Genomic DNA, 17,228 nt, shown 5'->3' with positions numbered 1-17,228 from the left:
CAAAAGAAAAACGATTTGTTAATTGATTAATAGCAATGATAATGAGCTTATATCCATTCTCGGTGAATTCAGAATCTTGAAGTAAAATTGCTCAGTTCATAAGTGATGATGCATCAATCGTGTATTTCCTATCTCGTACATGTATAAGCTAATTCTTTTCTTCAAAATATAAATAGATATTTGAAATAGATATAGATATAGAAATAGAAATATAGATATAGAAATAGATATTTAAATAGATACCAGTTGATAGAGTGAGACCGTGCTCACTCAAGCAAAGTATCACAAACTGGAAACTTGACGAATTTAAATCGTTACGGACTGAAAACCTGACGAATCGTACCCGAATTTAACGGGTCCTTTCCAGCATATCTGCCTCTTAAATCAGGTGTACCTCAGGGATTCATATTAGGATCCACATTGTTTATAATATATGTTAATGACTTACCATTAGAGATAGGAGACGATAGAGTGAATACATACATGTATGCTGATGACTTAGAAAATTCAGGTAAATAATAAATGTTTAAATTTAGTTGAACGTTTTATAAATGATGCAAATACTATTATAGAAGACTGGACAGCAGCCAACTCACTTAGTCTGAACAGCAACAAAACCCAAAAAATGAATTTTGGCTAATTATTCAGGAAATGAGGAGGTGAAGTTTTTGGGTGTGACGTTGGAGTCAAACATGAAATGGGGCATACACATTGAAAAGTTGCTAGGGGTGTATTTCTCATCAGGAAATTTAGAAATTTTGTCAATGTTGATGTATTGCTATTGCTATCAATTTACTATGCACACATTCAAAGTCATTTGTCATATGGCATAGTGGTTTGCATAGAAGTCAGTGTAACTTACAACTAACTCTGAATAGTTTTCATGAATTTGGTAAGAAAATCTATAACTTGTTGCCAACGGAAGTCGGAGCATTAAATATGAGCAGTTTTAAAAAATTCATGAAAGATATGTTGTGTGAGATTTGTGTCTACAGTGTTAAGAGTTTGTAGAATGTTTGACACTTGATAACGCATCTGTAGACATAATAGAATATTATTGTTGTTGTCCTGTTTTTATTATTGTTGTTGTATTACTATTATTATTGTTAGTGTGTTGAAAAACGTTACCATACTTTTTCATGTATTGATGAATGAAGAATGTTAATGTACCTGACCTTGTTATACAATTTGTTTTATAATGACAATAAACAATTTTGATTTGATTTGTAAACTTGACAAACTGAAGTACTGAGAATAGACCTGTAACTATCCTCGGTAAATTCAGAATCTTTATGCAAAATTTCAAGTTAATCAGCTCAGTAGCTCAGACTAGATAATGCTTCTTTCGTTAATTTCCTATCCCGTACATGTACAAGCCAATTCTTTTCTTTATAGTATCACAGATATCTTGCAAATCTTTGCAAGAAGCCAGATAAGAGATTCTTGACACTTTTAATACGATTATACATTAATATTGATCTTCATTGACAGCTGCAATATACAAAATCTGAAGCCGTTCTATTGCACATAAAATTGCCTATTATTATTATTATATACTAGCTTACCCGGCGAACTTCGTACCGCCAAAAAGTCGATGTATCTCATGTCACACTTGACTTTATATGGTAAATCATGATATTTATCTGACAATCAATATTTTCATTTACATCTCAATAGGGACTTCCTAGGTGCTTAAAACTGCCGTTTTAATACCAGTAAACAATTTCATCACAGAGTGACGTGTTGATTACAGCTGGTAAGTTTAGATGCTAAATCATAATATTATCACAACATGATCTTGAATCATGATGATATTCCCGTTCTATGTTAGCCGCTCGGCCGACAATTTCGAAAAATTAAGTCTGTAAAATGGATCAATATATAATTATGATTCGCCCCCCTATTAAAATTTCTGGTTAGAAACCATCCCCAATATTCACACAACATATTCCCAAAGTTTCATGCCGTTCTGTCAAGTAGTTTTCGAGTCTATAGTGAACAAACAAACTAACACACAGACATTCATTTTCATATATAGACATATATATATATATATATATTTAATTATTGTATGAATAATGAATGGGTTGTGGGTGTGTGTTTCAGCTGATGTCACAGACGAGCAGCTACGTGCAGTTCTTCCTGCAGGTGGCAGACAGGGGCTGTGAGCTGGGCGATGCAGTGGTGCGCGACTCGGCACGCGCAATACTCAAGCTAATTCCGCCCGACACGCAGACGATAAACGACCTGCACACGTTGTTTGCGCCGCCAACTGCGCCCTCCACCGCGCCCTCCTCTGTGCCAACTGCGCCACCCACGGTCGACAGTGTCTTCTTCAATGTGTCGCAGTCACGGGTGTTGTACAATCTCGAGGTGAGCTTCAACTGAACATTTCACTGTGTATTCTTACCACTCATTCACAAAGGTGGTGAAGGAAACGACGCAAATAATTTCATACCAATCACTCTAGGAAGTTCTGTTGGCATGGTTTCTTGAAAAGTGTATGTTGGTTCACTGATGGTTGGTTGGTTCCAAGCTGACAATGACAGTCTACTCACTCATAATGCTACAAATCTGTTAAGCTTTTATCATGTGGGGTGGGTCCTTTCAGAATTTGGAGAGACCTTAAGCTCCAAAAAATGCTGCCAGGGCAATTTTTTATATATATTTTTTAATAATTTCTCTGATTGCCAATGAATTGCAACCAGAGGAGTTTATTGACAAAACATATACATTGTTGTTATATTATACATACAAAATTGCTAATACTAAACTTAATTCTAATTATGATACCCCGCTATAATAATAGAATTTATGCCAATAGAGTCCTATAAAAACCATTTTAAATAATGCAATCTGGTTTGTAGGTTATTTTTCATTCACAAAACATAATAGCCCTATTATCAGCATGACTGAATATTGTTTTTTCATGATAAATTTGATAAATCTCATTTCATCAAAATCATATTTACTTAAGAAGACAGAGGGTGTCAACTACATTGGATATTGTATCTAATATTATTGTTCTGAACAAAGCTCAGGCTAGAGCTACCAGAGGACTGTAATTTACTATTCAAATAATCAAATACAAACAAGGGGCAAAATTTAATCTTCAATTTGAGCCAGGTTATTTGTACAGTTAAACTCTGCATTAATGAACAATAAAAAAGAGCAAAAACTCACCAGATTTAATCCAATCTTGTCTACTTGCCCTTCGAAGCCTTTATTAGGTGTTTTGATCAGGTTCAGGGTGGGATGAAATCTGGGAATAAGACAGGTTCTGGCTTCCGGGCTGTCTTTTCGCGTTCAACTTGCAGGCTATGCACTGTGTTTCGAACAAAGCTCAAACTGGATTCTTTATAAATTCAAAACCGATTCAAATTAATTCAATTCAACACTATTTACGCTGTTATATTCATAATTCACACACACGACACTCAAACAATTATTTACAAGAAATTTCCGATCGGAATTACATGACAAAATACAAATTCGGTCTTGCACAACAACGGGGTGACTAGACAAGACAGACTGGGCTTTTAACAACGACAAGGCCAAAACAGCAGGACGATCTGCGCTGGCGCAAACAAGCTTGCTATTGGCAGAACTGCAGTCTGGGATTTTGGCGCTACAGTTCGAATTCTCTGGCCAGACCAATTATGTATATTTTAAGATATGCTGCATAATTTCCTCTGATTTTTTTTTCTTGGTATTTATCTATTTATTTCTCCTGTTCAGGTAATGTACACCCTTCTAATGCCAGCCGCCGATCCTCTGTCGGACAAAGCGTTCGAGTTTCAGTTGAACTTCCTCTGCAGTCCTCACGCTCCAGTTATCCTCGACATGCTCACCAAAAACAATTTTCTTCCAAACGCCGATGTCGCTACCAAAAGGTGAGCTTATTCAAGTTTCATACTTCAACTGATTATTCAATTCAATTTTTTTCATCCAAAATTCAACGTTTGTACATCACGGGAACAAATAGTATATTTCGCACCTAGGGCCGAAAATGAGATATTTCCGGCTCGAAATCGGTTTTTAAGTCCGAGGCCGTAGGCCGAGGACTAGAAAAGATTGAGAGCCGGAAATACATTTTTGCCCATGGTGTGAACGCTATTTTTTGCCACACCAAAAAAAAACTTCCCAATATATAAGAAATTAAAAAATAAATAAAATTCAAACAGCCTATTTTGATAGTTTGAATCTTGGTTATGACAACTTTTACTGTCAATTAATTTCAATATTACTAATTAATAATTTACAATAGTGACCATATTTTTATACTATTAATATTAGGCGCGAGCTTTGCGCCCGGTGCAATATATCATGGATAGATGGATGAATAGAATTTTCATTACTATTTTGAAATAATGTGATGAAAAAATTAATATAATTGCATATTTCACAGTTTTGTCTCAAAATATATCTAAAAAATTGATTGAAATTTAAATTACGGTAACTAATATGAAAAAATAGGTAATAAAAGTCGAAATTCATCGACAAAAAAAAAGTCATTGACCGAGATTTGAACCTAGATCATGTTTGTTATTCACTGAGCTTTGAGTTCTGATGTATTACGCCTTTACGCTCTCGGTCTTTGCGTATTGTTGAATATAGGGGCCTGACTGATAACACTTAGCATACACGTAATACTGTACACTGTAAACTGGACTTCTAAAAAAGTTTACTTCACTCCTAAAAAGCGTACAACAGACTTTGGCTCATGACTTATATTATTAAAATTAATATCATTATCTTTCTCACAATAAAATTCTCACTCTGAATTAAGTCAGGTAACGTATGTAGGCTACTATAATATAGTGTATAGCGGCAAATTTGAAGCCGGTTTGCCGGCATTTTCACAACAAAATATTGCTCTGAAAATAGTTAAATCATAGAGAAAACATTCGAAGATTCAATCTTGAGTAGGCCTAATGTTCTCTCTATATGGTTTAATATTGAAGAAAAATTATCTAAAAGTTTTAATAATGAATTACGAAAAAATTACTAGGAATTTTTCAGTCAAGGCTGAGTTTCACCAGTAGGCTTACCTTAAACTTCAGATCTCTGCTGTATTTTCTTATTATTATTGTTGATTGTATTGCATTAAGAAGTGGAATTCGATAATAAAAAAGAAACAATTATTACTCTACCTCACTTTTAAATATTGATACAATTATTGTACTTTGATTTCAAATTCGATTCTTCACTTTTAAATACTTGCGATATGTACCTTTCTGACAATGGACAATGCAGCCAACATTATTGTTGAGGCTATGGAGATATCACCGTATTCTATTGTTTGATATCAAAAACACAATAATAAATATTAAATTATGAAACAGTAATTTATAAAATATATTATAGACATAATACCGCGATTCACGATACATAATTATATAGATTATTACAGTCGTTATGAGATTATCTCTCTATGATTTTTGTGAGATCGGACACGATCAGCTGTTATTCAAGGTCATTTTACAGCCCTAGGGCCGTAAAGTTTTACCGGCCTGGTCGGAAAACAATCACTTTCGGCCTCCATATGACGCACGTAAACCAGCTCATTACATCCAAGTGTGGCGAAAACAGTTTTTCTCTCTGGGAAATTGTCGCCCTTGCGCTGCGGGTTACAAACTTTTTCACTCAGGGAGAAAAGTTTTACTTTTACAGAAGTACAAACTACTATTGTAAAATTTGTTAATTGTGTGAAAATAAATGTAGACAGGATCTAAAATTTATATAATAAATTTTATTCAATGTTTGTGTGACCAAAATCATGAATAGCCTAAATTCGCATTTTCACGTCTGTACTTGAATTATTATTATTATTTAATAATAATTTATTTTTTCACGTACAGCCTTTTTCACGTCTGTACTTGAAAGAACGCGATTGGGTCGCGCCTAGCCGCATCAGACGGAATCGTTTGTTACTTTCTGAATAGACCTTGTATTTAATCGCTTCACTTTGATTTTTCATGTCACATAAATTTGACTTCTCCATGATTTAATTCTATTTTTCCCTCAATTTCAGATCCGCTTACCTGATGGTGCTAAAAATGTGCAAGATACTGTTGTCTGTTTTGGGCCACATAATGTACCGGCTGATGGACGAGACACCCCCTCCTCCCAGCCAGGAGCAGCCAGAACCCCCTGCGGCCTCCCTTGACACCGACAACAATCCTGCCGCTAATCCGGCCCCGGGCGCAACTCCCAACTCGGCTAATCCGGCGCTTTGCAACGGGGGCATTGATAGTGTACAGCAGCAGGCGAATAGTCCTAGTAAGTTGAATTTTGCACCTTTAAAGTGGGTTATGAACCACCAGGAAGTGATTTTGGAGCTCTCTAGAATGTGAGTGGAGCTGGCGTCAAGCTGCTACTATTATGTTCAAAATCTTGAATTCAATAATTTCATTTGTATTTCTTCTTTTTATAATATTACTTAAGAAAAATTATTTTTGCAAAAATCACAATACTTCACATAGTTGCTTATGAAGACATGTCTAATTGCAATGACTAATCAATGTGTGTTGCGTCATAAGCAACTATGTGTGGTCAAGCAACTATGTGAATTCTTCACATAGTTGAGAACGTGTCTAAACATGTCTTGTCTTGACTAACCGGTGTACGCCCAGCCTAAGGCTGGTCACACACCGATTAGTCAAGACAAGACTAGTCATCTTTAGTCACAATACTTCACATAGTTGCTTATGGAGTCATGTCTAATTGCAATGACTAATCAGTGTGAGTTGCGTCATAAGCAACAATGTGGAGTATTGTGACTAAACGTGACTAGTCTTGTCTTGACTAATCGGTGTGTGACCAGCCTTAGTCATTGCAATTAGACATGACTCCATAAAAAACTATGTGAAGTATTGTGACTGAACGTATTTGATCATGTCTTGTCTTGACTAACTGGTGTACGCCCAGCCTAAGGCTCGGTTTCTAGGGCACTTGATTAACCTTCTGGGCCATGAAACCTAAAGATTCAATGTTCCATCAGATTTGATAAGTGTTGGAAACCTGGCCTGAACTAAAGAATGATTTGTCAAATTATTTTATTATCAAAGATTACTTTATTTAGCCTACTTAATTATTATTTTTGGTGTGTTTTCCACTCCATATCTGTCTATCCTGAGGTTATACATGTCATCAAATTCAATCTATATTTAAAATCGTAATTCTGAATTTATTATTTCCTACATTCTGAATGATTGTCAATAGATGAATACTCCAAACTCCTCAAATGATTGGTAAAAACTCCTGAACAATTGACAATTAGTTGAAAATAATATGCAGCTCACTGCCAACACCCACGGTAACCTTTGGTTTTCAAAACAAAAAGACAATTCCTTAGTAGTTCTAGACCTATTCATCTCATTTGGTAAGTGTTGGAAACCTGGCCTGAATCTAAAGAATGATTTATCAAATTAATTTATTATCAAAGATCACTTTATTATTTGTCAGTATTATTAGAGGATGTTTGTGAATGTTTTGCAGATATGCAGCGATGTCCAGTGGTGGTGTTGAAGCAGGCGCTTGCCAACCTGCCCAACTCGAACACAGAGTACATGCTGCGAACAGTCGTCTGCAAGCTGGCACAGAACTATACCACCCAGGTAGAAGATATCTACTCAGTTGAAAACTGTTAATTTATTCATTCGTAGACATACAATTCTAGTGAAAACAACAGGCATTAGCCCAAAACTGCTTCAAATTCTAATTGAAAATGAACAAATCAAATAATTTATTTGCCATACAATAAAAAAAAGAACAGTCTAGAGGTTATGAAGAGTTGATTTGCTTTGCTCACAATTTAAAGTGATTTGGAACACCAAATTTTCCTATATCAGTTTTGTGCACGTAAAAGCCTGGATTTAATCTCCCGATCTGAGCCGAACTAACCAGACATACAAATTCTGAGAACTGTAAACTCAAATTTATTCGCAAAAAGCGTGTACTTGTGAACATTATTTCTTGGGCTGTATCGATTCAAAAACTTATTATAGGTTCAAGATGTTTTAAGATCAATTATTTGTCGTAGTTTTTTATAAATGATTGCATTTTAAAGGACTTTGAATAGCAATTTGGATAGATTATCAAATAATTTGTACTTTTTGGTTAATAATACTTTTCATATTTAATAATAATAATAAATTATACTTTTTTGTTTTGGATTGTCTGCTGTTCAAAATTTGTCGTACCTGCGACAAGATTCAACTCTAGTGCAAATCATTTAAAATATAATAAATAATAAGGCCTGGTAGCACATACGACTATTAAATTTAATCCTGGTTAACCACTTAGATGTGCCGCTCACCACTAGATTATCAACCGCTTGGATGTGATTGAACACGTCTAAGCATCTGTGATTGGTTTCCTTGGCACTTCAAGGTTTACAGTTAAATTCAATATACGTGTAGGCAGCCTCACGTAAAGTATGTATTTCCAACCAATTACAATGTATTCTGATTTATTTTTACTGTATATTGTTTTCCAAAATTAATGGATTGACAATTTATACGCAGAGTTATTGACAACAAGGTGTTGTGATTTCGCTATATATTATCCAAATTTAATGGATTGACTATTTTTACGGACAAGTGTTTAGTTTATTTATACATTTATAGTTACAATATCATTCTCAACTATGAATGATTGGGGAAGGAACTTTGGGCTTAAAGCCCAAAACTGTTCCTTTCCCAAATTTAGATAGAACTTGTCCAAAAATAGGTTATAGCTTATCACTTTATAATTGTCCAATTTTGAGTCCAAAATATATATAAACTAGCAATTTAGAATTTAGATAAGTTGAAAACAAAATTAAATAACAATATATCACCAAACCATCACTGATAACTGGAAAATGAGTGTTGACAACTATGTGTTTTGATTTCTTTTTATATTGTCCAAAATTAATGGTCTATTTGTGCGGATAAGTGTTTTTTATTGTGCGAAATTAATGGATTGGTTGTGGTGTGTTCAGGTGTTGACGAACAAGAAGAGCACTCGCTGCGTGATGCTGGATGCGGCACTGGCTTGGCAGCTTCCGGGTGCAGAGACGATCAAGGCAGTGATGCAGATGGCGTGGGTGGCCAGGGCTGGCAATCTGCATCTGCTGCAGGTCACTGACATCATCGAGAGTGCCACCGCCAACAGCGCTGCTGCCCAGCATGATGATATATTAGGTGAGTAATTGGGTGACTATTGTCGAAAACTCTCACCATCTCAGGCATCGGAGGGTTCAACATTCATACTTCTTTCACCAAGCGACAGATCAGAGTTCTTAATTGGTCGAGCGAAGCTGAGGTCTTAGTTTCGACTCGATCGGCTTTGCATATCTCTTTGTTTTTATTTATTTTGATATGTTCCGCATTTACGGCGAAACGCGGCAATAGATTTTCATGGAATTTGACATGTATGCTCCTTTTTGAATTTCGCGTCGACGTATATATAAGGTCTTTTTAAATTTGCATTTTAAGGATAATACAAAAGGAAAAGGAGTCTCCTTCGAACGCCAATATTACCGTAAAAACCAGACGTAATATATATCTATCTATCTATCTAAGTTCTAGACTTTGAACAGCTGGAGTAAGAAAATTGGCTTTCCGAAACGGGGCGTAGTCGTAGTCATTGTCAAAGTCAAGTTTGAATTAAATTGAAAAAAAAAAAACTAGAAAATTAAACACAAAATAAAGTAAAGAGAAAATTGTGTAAAATTTCAGCTATTTTGAATTATTTAGGAATGTTTAATTTCAAGGAAAAACGTTTCCAATTAAATGAGAAATGAGAAAATGAAAACTGCAACTACTGTTATAAAAACTGCGACTACGCCCCGTTTTGGAAAGCTAATTTTCTGACTCCAGCTGTTCAAAGTCTAGAACTTAGCTAAATCCCGAGCTCGGAAACTGGCCCTTATAGTTACAATATCTTTCTCAACTATGAATGATTGGGAAAGGAACAACAGGCTTAAAGCCCAAAACTGTTCCTTTCCCAAATTTAGATAGATATTGTCCAAAAATAGGTTATGTTTATCACTTTATAAAAGTCCAATTTTGAGTCCAAAATATATATATAAACTAGCAATTTAGAATTTAGATAAGTTGAAAACAAAATTAAATAACAATATATCACCAAACCATCACTGATAACTGGAAAATGAGTGTTGACAACTATGTGTTTTGATTTCTTTTTATATTGTCCAAAATTAATGGTCTATTTGTGCGGATAAGTGTTTTTATTGTGCGAAATTAATGGATTGGTTGTGGTGTGTTCAGGTGTTGACGAACAAGAAGAGCACTCGCTGCGTGATGCTGGATGCGGCGCTGGCTTGGCAGCTGCCGGGTGCAGAGACGATCAAGGCAGTGATGCAGATGGCGTGGGTGGCCAGGGCTGGCAATCTGCATCTGCTGCAGGTCACTGACATCATCGAGAGTGCCACCGCCAACAGCGCTGCTGCCCAGCATGATGATATATTGGGTGAGTAATTGGGTGACTATTGTCGAAAACTCTAACCATCTCTGTCAACATTCATACTTCTTTCACCAAGCGACAGATCAGAGTTCTTCGAGCGAAGCTGAGGTCTTAGTTTCGACTCGATCGGCTTTTCATATCTCTTTGTTTTTATTTATACTAAAGAATTATTCATCATAAATCAGCTGTCGTGTGAACTATTAATTGCATGCGTCATTGCATGCAATTTTTATGCAGTATTAAATAATGCACTATTAATTGCCTGCAATTGACGCTGAAAGTAACATAGTATTTTCCAATGTACCTAGAATGTATTCTATGTACATTGGTATTTTCTCTCGACCTTTATTATGCTTTCAACACGGGCTGACTTGTTGTCATTATGTCTTGAAGGAGATTAGCATTTTTAATACACCAAACTCAACAGCCATTAGCCGTTTTTACACCTATATATAGCCGAAACGACCTACAGACAGGATTTACTCTGATGGACAGTATAAGAGGAGGCTGTGGTTTAAAACTGCGCGAGCTAAACTGTTCACAGAGCTACTAGTTTTATAAACGATTCTAAGGCTAGGTTGCACAAAAACCGGTTGAATTTTAATCGTGATTATATTCACAAGAACCAATAAGAGAAGGCTTTTCGAAAAAAGACTTCTCTGGTTGTTGCTCGTGAAACTAATTTTACTAATTTTACTAGCTTTTGTGCAGCCGGCAGTATAGGTTCTAAATTGTAGATTGTATGAGATGTCCAGCAATGTTTAATACAGAATTTGGCAAGTCGACTTCTGAACGCTGTCTCATCTGGAAATTTTGTCTAATGTAGCTTACTTCCTCAAGAACTATCTTGGAATCGTATATGAATGAGAACGTTTCTAGAATCGTGCATGAATAAAAACGTTCCTAAGGTGCGATTTCTTGTTTTTAAAATCGTTCATGAATAAAAACTATCCTAAGGTGAGATTCCTTTGCGACAATTTTAGCCGTGCGGTTAGAGTCGTCGCTAATAAATCGCACCTTGAAATTTTTTTACTGAGATGGGGATACTCTGTGATTCTGAACAGTCATATGTCCAGAATCACTGATACATGTCCCGACTGTGGCGGCGGACCCCACAATACAGAGCATCTTTTCAGCTGCCCCTCGGAAGCCGACACTACTGACAGCCGCTAGCCTCTGTAGGTTGGCCCGCTTCCTGGGCCTTGAGACGGAGGAGGAATGAAACAACAGCGTTCCCGAAGTTGCTACAACAACAACAATTTTTTATGGTCTTTGTGTTTTTTGTTTAATTTTAAGTTGCTTTCATTCATCATGAAAGCACGCTTTCATGTGGATTTTATTGACCTGATTGTTTTGTTTCAGTTTGCCGGGAAGCGCTGGAAGTGTTAACAGTTTCTCTAGTCCTTAGTCCAAATTGTCTGGAGTCGTTGATAAGGGAGCCCATGTGGCAAACGTTCATTATAGATCTTCTACTTTGCGCTAACAATAGGTAAGTGTCACAGATGCCATACTATTTTCATAATTTTCCCCTTCAATCATCTACATAAACAATTCAATTATCTACAAAATTTCACTTTCCTTGCCCTATTACCATCGGTAAGGAAAGTATTGCTTTCCGAAAAAAATTAAGGTACCCCAATTTCTGAATTTCTATGTTTCAAGGTCCCCTGAGTCCAAAAAAGTGGTTTTTGGGTATTGGTCTGTATGTGTGTGTGTGTATGAGTGTATGTGTGTCTGAGTACACGAAATCTCATCTCCCAATTAACGGAATGACTTGAAGTTTGGAACTTAAGGTCCTTACAATATAAGGATCCGACACGAACAATTTCGATCACATGCAATTCAAGATGGCGTCTAAAATGGCGAAAATGTTGTCAAAAACAGAGTTTTTCGCGATTTTCTCGAAAACGGCTCCAACGATTTTGATCAAATATATACCAAAAATAGTCATTGATAAGCTCTATCAAATGCCACAAGTCCCATATCTGTAAAAAATTCAGGAGCTCCGCCCCATCTTTGCAAAGTTTAGATTCCCAATTGTCAGGCTTTAGATACAATTTTAACAAAAGAAATTCAAGTGGAAAACATCAAGCATTGAAATCTCTACAATGAATGTACAGTAACATGTTCACCTAAAATTGAAAATGAGCTCGAAATTCGAGAAAATGTTATTATTCAATTCCAAACTGTTGGCAACTGTTGATTCTATTAAATCATTCACTATGAAGAGATATCAAACCTCGTGTCTCCAGCGTTATTGCCCTGTCACCAGCTGGCTCAAATCTTTGAATAGTAGACTTGAGAATTGAGATGCGCGTCAACACTAGCGTCAGGTGATCAATTTTCATAATGGCAAGGAAAGTTGTGTGAGTGCGCCACACCAGATTTTTTCGTAGTTTTTTCTAGCACATAGATCCCTACTCACTCCAGTTCTTAATTAGCAATTTTACCATTCAATTCTCTATCATCCAACTAATGAAAGGAAGCACCAGATTTTGAAGATCCTATGGGTTAAAACATAATGGAGTGGTGAAGGTAGAGTGTATCAGAGAAGGTGGCTGAGAGTGTTGGAAATAATACTTCTATTTAAATGTGTCTGAACATATTGGAGCGGTGAAGGTAGAGTGTATCAGATAAGGTAGCTGAGAGTGTTGGAAATAATACTTCTATTTGAATGTGGATGAACATATTGGAGCGGTGAAGGTAGGGTAAAAGGTGGAAGGAACCGAAGACATTTAGATACATGCATTATTAAAACACAGTGCTACCTTCTCTGATACACTCTACCTTCGCAGCTCCGCTATGTTTTGACCCTTAGGCTGGGCGTACACCAGTTAGTCAGGACAAGACAAGACATGATCAGACACGTTTAGTCACAATACTTCACATAGCTGCTTGTGACACAAATCACACTGATTAGACATGTATTCATAAGCAACTATGTGAAGTATTGTGACTAAACGTGACTAGTCTTGTCTTGACTAACCGGTGTACGCCCAGCCTTAGTTCAACAAAGAATAGTTTAAATTAATTAAGGTTGAAACAACCTCACAACAACGTAATGATGGTCTGAACAAGCTTCATTTTGACTATTTGTTGATAATACTAATCTCGATTAAAATTTTACTAGCTTTTGTGTGCAGCCGGAGTAAAGGTTCCAAATTATTATAGATTGTATGAATTGTCAAGCAACGTTTATAAATACAGAATTTGGCAAGTCGACTTCTGTACGCTGTCTCATATGGAAATTTTGTTTAAGGTAGCTTACTTCCCCATGAACTATCTTGGAATCGTATATGAATTAGAACGTTTTTGAAATCGTTCATGAATAAAAACTTTCCTAAGGTGCGATTCCTTAGCGACGATTTTAGCCGCGCAGCTGGAATCGTCGCTAAGGAATCGCTCATTGAGAACTTTTTATGGTCTATGTGGTTTTTTGTATTTGGTTGTTTATTTTTTTCTCTCATTGATAATGATAGCATGCTATAAATGTAGCAAGCAAGTATCTTTCATGTGGCAAGCAAGTTGCTTTTATGTTGCTTTCATTGATCTGATTGTTTTGTTTCAGTTTGTCGGGAAGCGCTGGAAGTGTTAACAGTTTCTCTAGTCCTTAGTCCAAATTGTCTGGAGTCGTTGATAAGGGAGCCCATGTGGCAAACGTTCATTATAGATCTTCTACTTTGCGCTAACAATAGGTAAGTGTCACAAATTCCATACTATTTTCCCCTTCAATCATTCACATAACCAGTTCAATTATCTACTATATTCTGCGTAAATAATTTTTTCTAGCACATAGATCCCTACTCACTCCTGTACTTATTTTGCAATTTTACCATTCAATTCTCTATCATCCAACTAATGAAATGAAGCATCAGATTTTTAAGATCCTATGGAGCGGTGAAGGTAGAGTGTATCAGAGAAAATAGCTGAGAGTGTTGGAAATAATTCTTGTATTAAAATGTGTCGGAACATATTGGAGCGGTGAAGGTAGAGTGTATCAGATAAGGTAGCTGAAAGTGTTGGAAATAATACTTCTATTTGAATGTGGAGCGTGACATATTGGAGCGTGAAGGTAGGGTAAAAGGTGGAAGGAACCGAAGACATTTAGATACATGCATTATTAAAACACAGTGCTACCTTCTCTGATACACTCTACCTTCGCAGCTCCGCTATGTTTTGACCCTTAGGCTGGGCGTACACCAGTTAGTCAGGACAAGACAAGACATGATCAGACACGTTTAGTTACAATACTTCACATAGCTGCTTGTGACACAACTCACACTGATTAGACATGTCTTCATAAGCAATTATGTTAAGTATTGTGACTAAACGTGACTAGTCTTGTCTTGACTAACCGGTGTACGCCCAGCCTTAGTTCAACAAAGAATAGTTTAAATTAATTAAGGTTGAAACAACCTCACAACAACGTAATGATGGTCTGAACAAGCTTCATTTTGGCTATTTGTTGATAATAGTAATATCGAGTGACCTGGCTGGCTTAGGTTTGGTGTCAGAGTTTTAAAGTCGCAACTGATCAATTTCAGGGCCTCTGACATGACCTAACGACTGCTTTTTAGGCAGCCGGGACCGTCGTACTGTAGACTAAACGACTGCTATTAGGCAGGCGGGACCGACAATCATCGTGTCCACACAAAACACGGGAATCGTCCGAGAAAATATCTTTCCCGGGCCGGGATTTGAACCCAGACATAAATCAGCATCTAATCCACTCGACTACGTCTATTTGGTTGAATTTTTTTTCTAGTTCTTGAGATATTCTATTCAGCATTACTACTGTATAATTGGTGTATAATAAATGTAGAATTATGATTGATTTTGATGTATTTTTCAGGGCAGTTCGAGTGGCAGCCGTCGAACAGTTCCTGATGATCTCAACGTTGGGCTGTTCGCAGTACCCACTTCAGCTAACCATAATTCATTTGTTCAGCGTCCTTCACACCATGGTCGTCGACTATGCTCGTAATTCGCACGAATATTTTCAGGTAAATTGAAAAACCTTATTTTAGAAAAAAATTACAGACTTCTATTCTGCTGTTTTAAAAGTTATGCTATCTCTTGTTGATCTGGAATGTAATACTATTTAATAATATTACATTCTTCTCTGGTTAAATGCTGTTTCCGACGAGATAGCAACACTTTTTAAGGTGCGTACAGACTTACGCTCTGCTCCGCAATTGAACGTCACTCGAGCAGATCTATTGATAATCACAGGCTGAGCGAACAGAGCGTGTAACAGAGCTCGAGCTTGGCAAGATCCTTGGGCGAACTAACCAGTAGTTGCGCTTGCGCGGTCAACGTTTTTTTGTAACGTTTGTTACGATCTCTGTGTTAGCATATAAAATTATCCAAATTAATAATTAATTAGTTAATCAACAAACTTGAATAATATAAAACAATAAAAATATTATTTTTAATAATACCAGCATATTAGAATTTAGAAGAAAGAAGCCGAACTCCCAACCAAGCCTTTCACCTTTCAAAACATTGACAGACATAACCTTTTTTGTAAGAAAACTTCAACATAAATGCAATAAACATAATATTTATCGTCAATTTATTATATAAACGTAATGCATTACCAGGCTACCCAGCAATCCCCTGGTCAGAATATTTCATTTAGTTTTGTCACCCGATCTGCTGGATTGAACGTTTCACATTATTTGTGAGGTTAGGTTGTAGCGAAGTCAACAATACGACAAGCGCGCGATCATCCTTCGAACCTCTAGCGAACCCTTGCGTAACGTTCATGATCGGAGCGTGTTCGAGGCGCGTATATCTGTACGCACCTTAATACTCCAACTGTCAACTGGCTAGATTTTATGGCATGCATCAATGCATTTTACCTATTTCTATTACATTCAATTGCTTTTCATTTCCTTCCAGGTTCCTAAACCCATTTTTGCAAAGCTAACATTCACATTAGGCGGTGGCATCTAACTAGAAATCGCTGTGATATTATTAATGTGGTATAAAAGCTAAAAGAAATTATGTAAAATTGCAAATATTTAATTGTCGCTGTTCTGGCAATTGATCGCTGTTCTGGTTTTATATTTACTAGTCCTAGTTCTAAACTACTTTTGTACTATTGAATGATTTACTAGTAGCATCCCATAGGTTCTATCAGTTAATCTGGAGTGTAAAGATTAAACTCTTTCTATTTTTACTTGTAGAACTGTGACTGTATGGTAAATATTTTCTAAAAAATACTTTTATATACTGATAATATTGCATGTAATTGGTTTTATTTGTGGTCTTGAATGTACCAATGGGCACGGTTTGGGAACACGGAAAAGTGGTAAATTGTTCTAGTTCCAGTGGTAAATTGTTCAATCACGTGACTGGTGCAAAATGTTCCCATGGAACGCCACTTCAAAATCTTTGGTTCAAGCTTTTGACGCGTACTTATGAAGTTGATTTCCACCAAAATGTGTCGTTTAATAGCTGAGTAAATGAACAAAGGCTGCTTTACCAACTTATCGTCTAGAGATGTGTGCATTTCTTTCAATTCATTACTCTCAAAAATGTTCTATAGATAAAAAATCATTCAACAAATGGTTATCAAACATCATTTTTCTATGGCTGTGCTATTGTAGTAAAACAAGCTATCAGCGCATGCGCAGACGGGTCGTCATAACGACCAATGACAGCTCTTCGATTGTGGTATAATCTGTGGCACCGCGGTCAGAGTGCGAGGCAGGATTAATTTACCGGTTACTGGATTTTGGAACATTTAC

The 17,228-nt window shown here is 36.4% G+C and overlaps 1 protein-coding gene across 1 annotated transcript in view; it reads left to right on the top strand.

The window, feature by feature from the left end:
* LOC111044038 (probable ubiquitin carboxyl-terminal hydrolase FAF-X) overlaps nucleotides 1-17,228 on the top strand; it is a 106,741-nt gene that overhangs the window by 40,933 nt on the left and 48,580 nt on the right. Inside the window, 9 exon segments of the mRNA XM_039440377.1 lie at nucleotides 2,107-2,373; nucleotides 3,739-3,893; nucleotides 6,035-6,282; nucleotides 7,501-7,622; nucleotides 8,987-9,188; nucleotides 9,233-9,309; nucleotides 10,278-10,479; nucleotides 11,836-11,962; nucleotides 15,326-15,476. Coding sequence (XP_039296311.1) covers nucleotides 2,107-2,373; nucleotides 3,739-3,893; nucleotides 6,035-6,282; nucleotides 7,501-7,622; nucleotides 8,987-9,188; nucleotides 9,233-9,309; nucleotides 10,278-10,479; nucleotides 11,836-11,962; nucleotides 15,326-15,476 — 1,551 coding nt within the window.

This window comes from Nilaparvata lugens, chromosome 13 (assembly GCF_014356525.2).
Source record: "Nilaparvata lugens isolate BPH chromosome 13, ASM1435652v1, whole genome shotgun sequence".
In the NCBI taxonomy this organism is placed as follows: domain Eukaryota; kingdom Metazoa; phylum Arthropoda; class Insecta; order Hemiptera; family Delphacidae; genus Nilaparvata; species Nilaparvata lugens.
The sequence above is the reverse complement of the archived record's forward strand: the minus strand, read 5'-3'. Positions and strand labels throughout refer to the sequence as shown.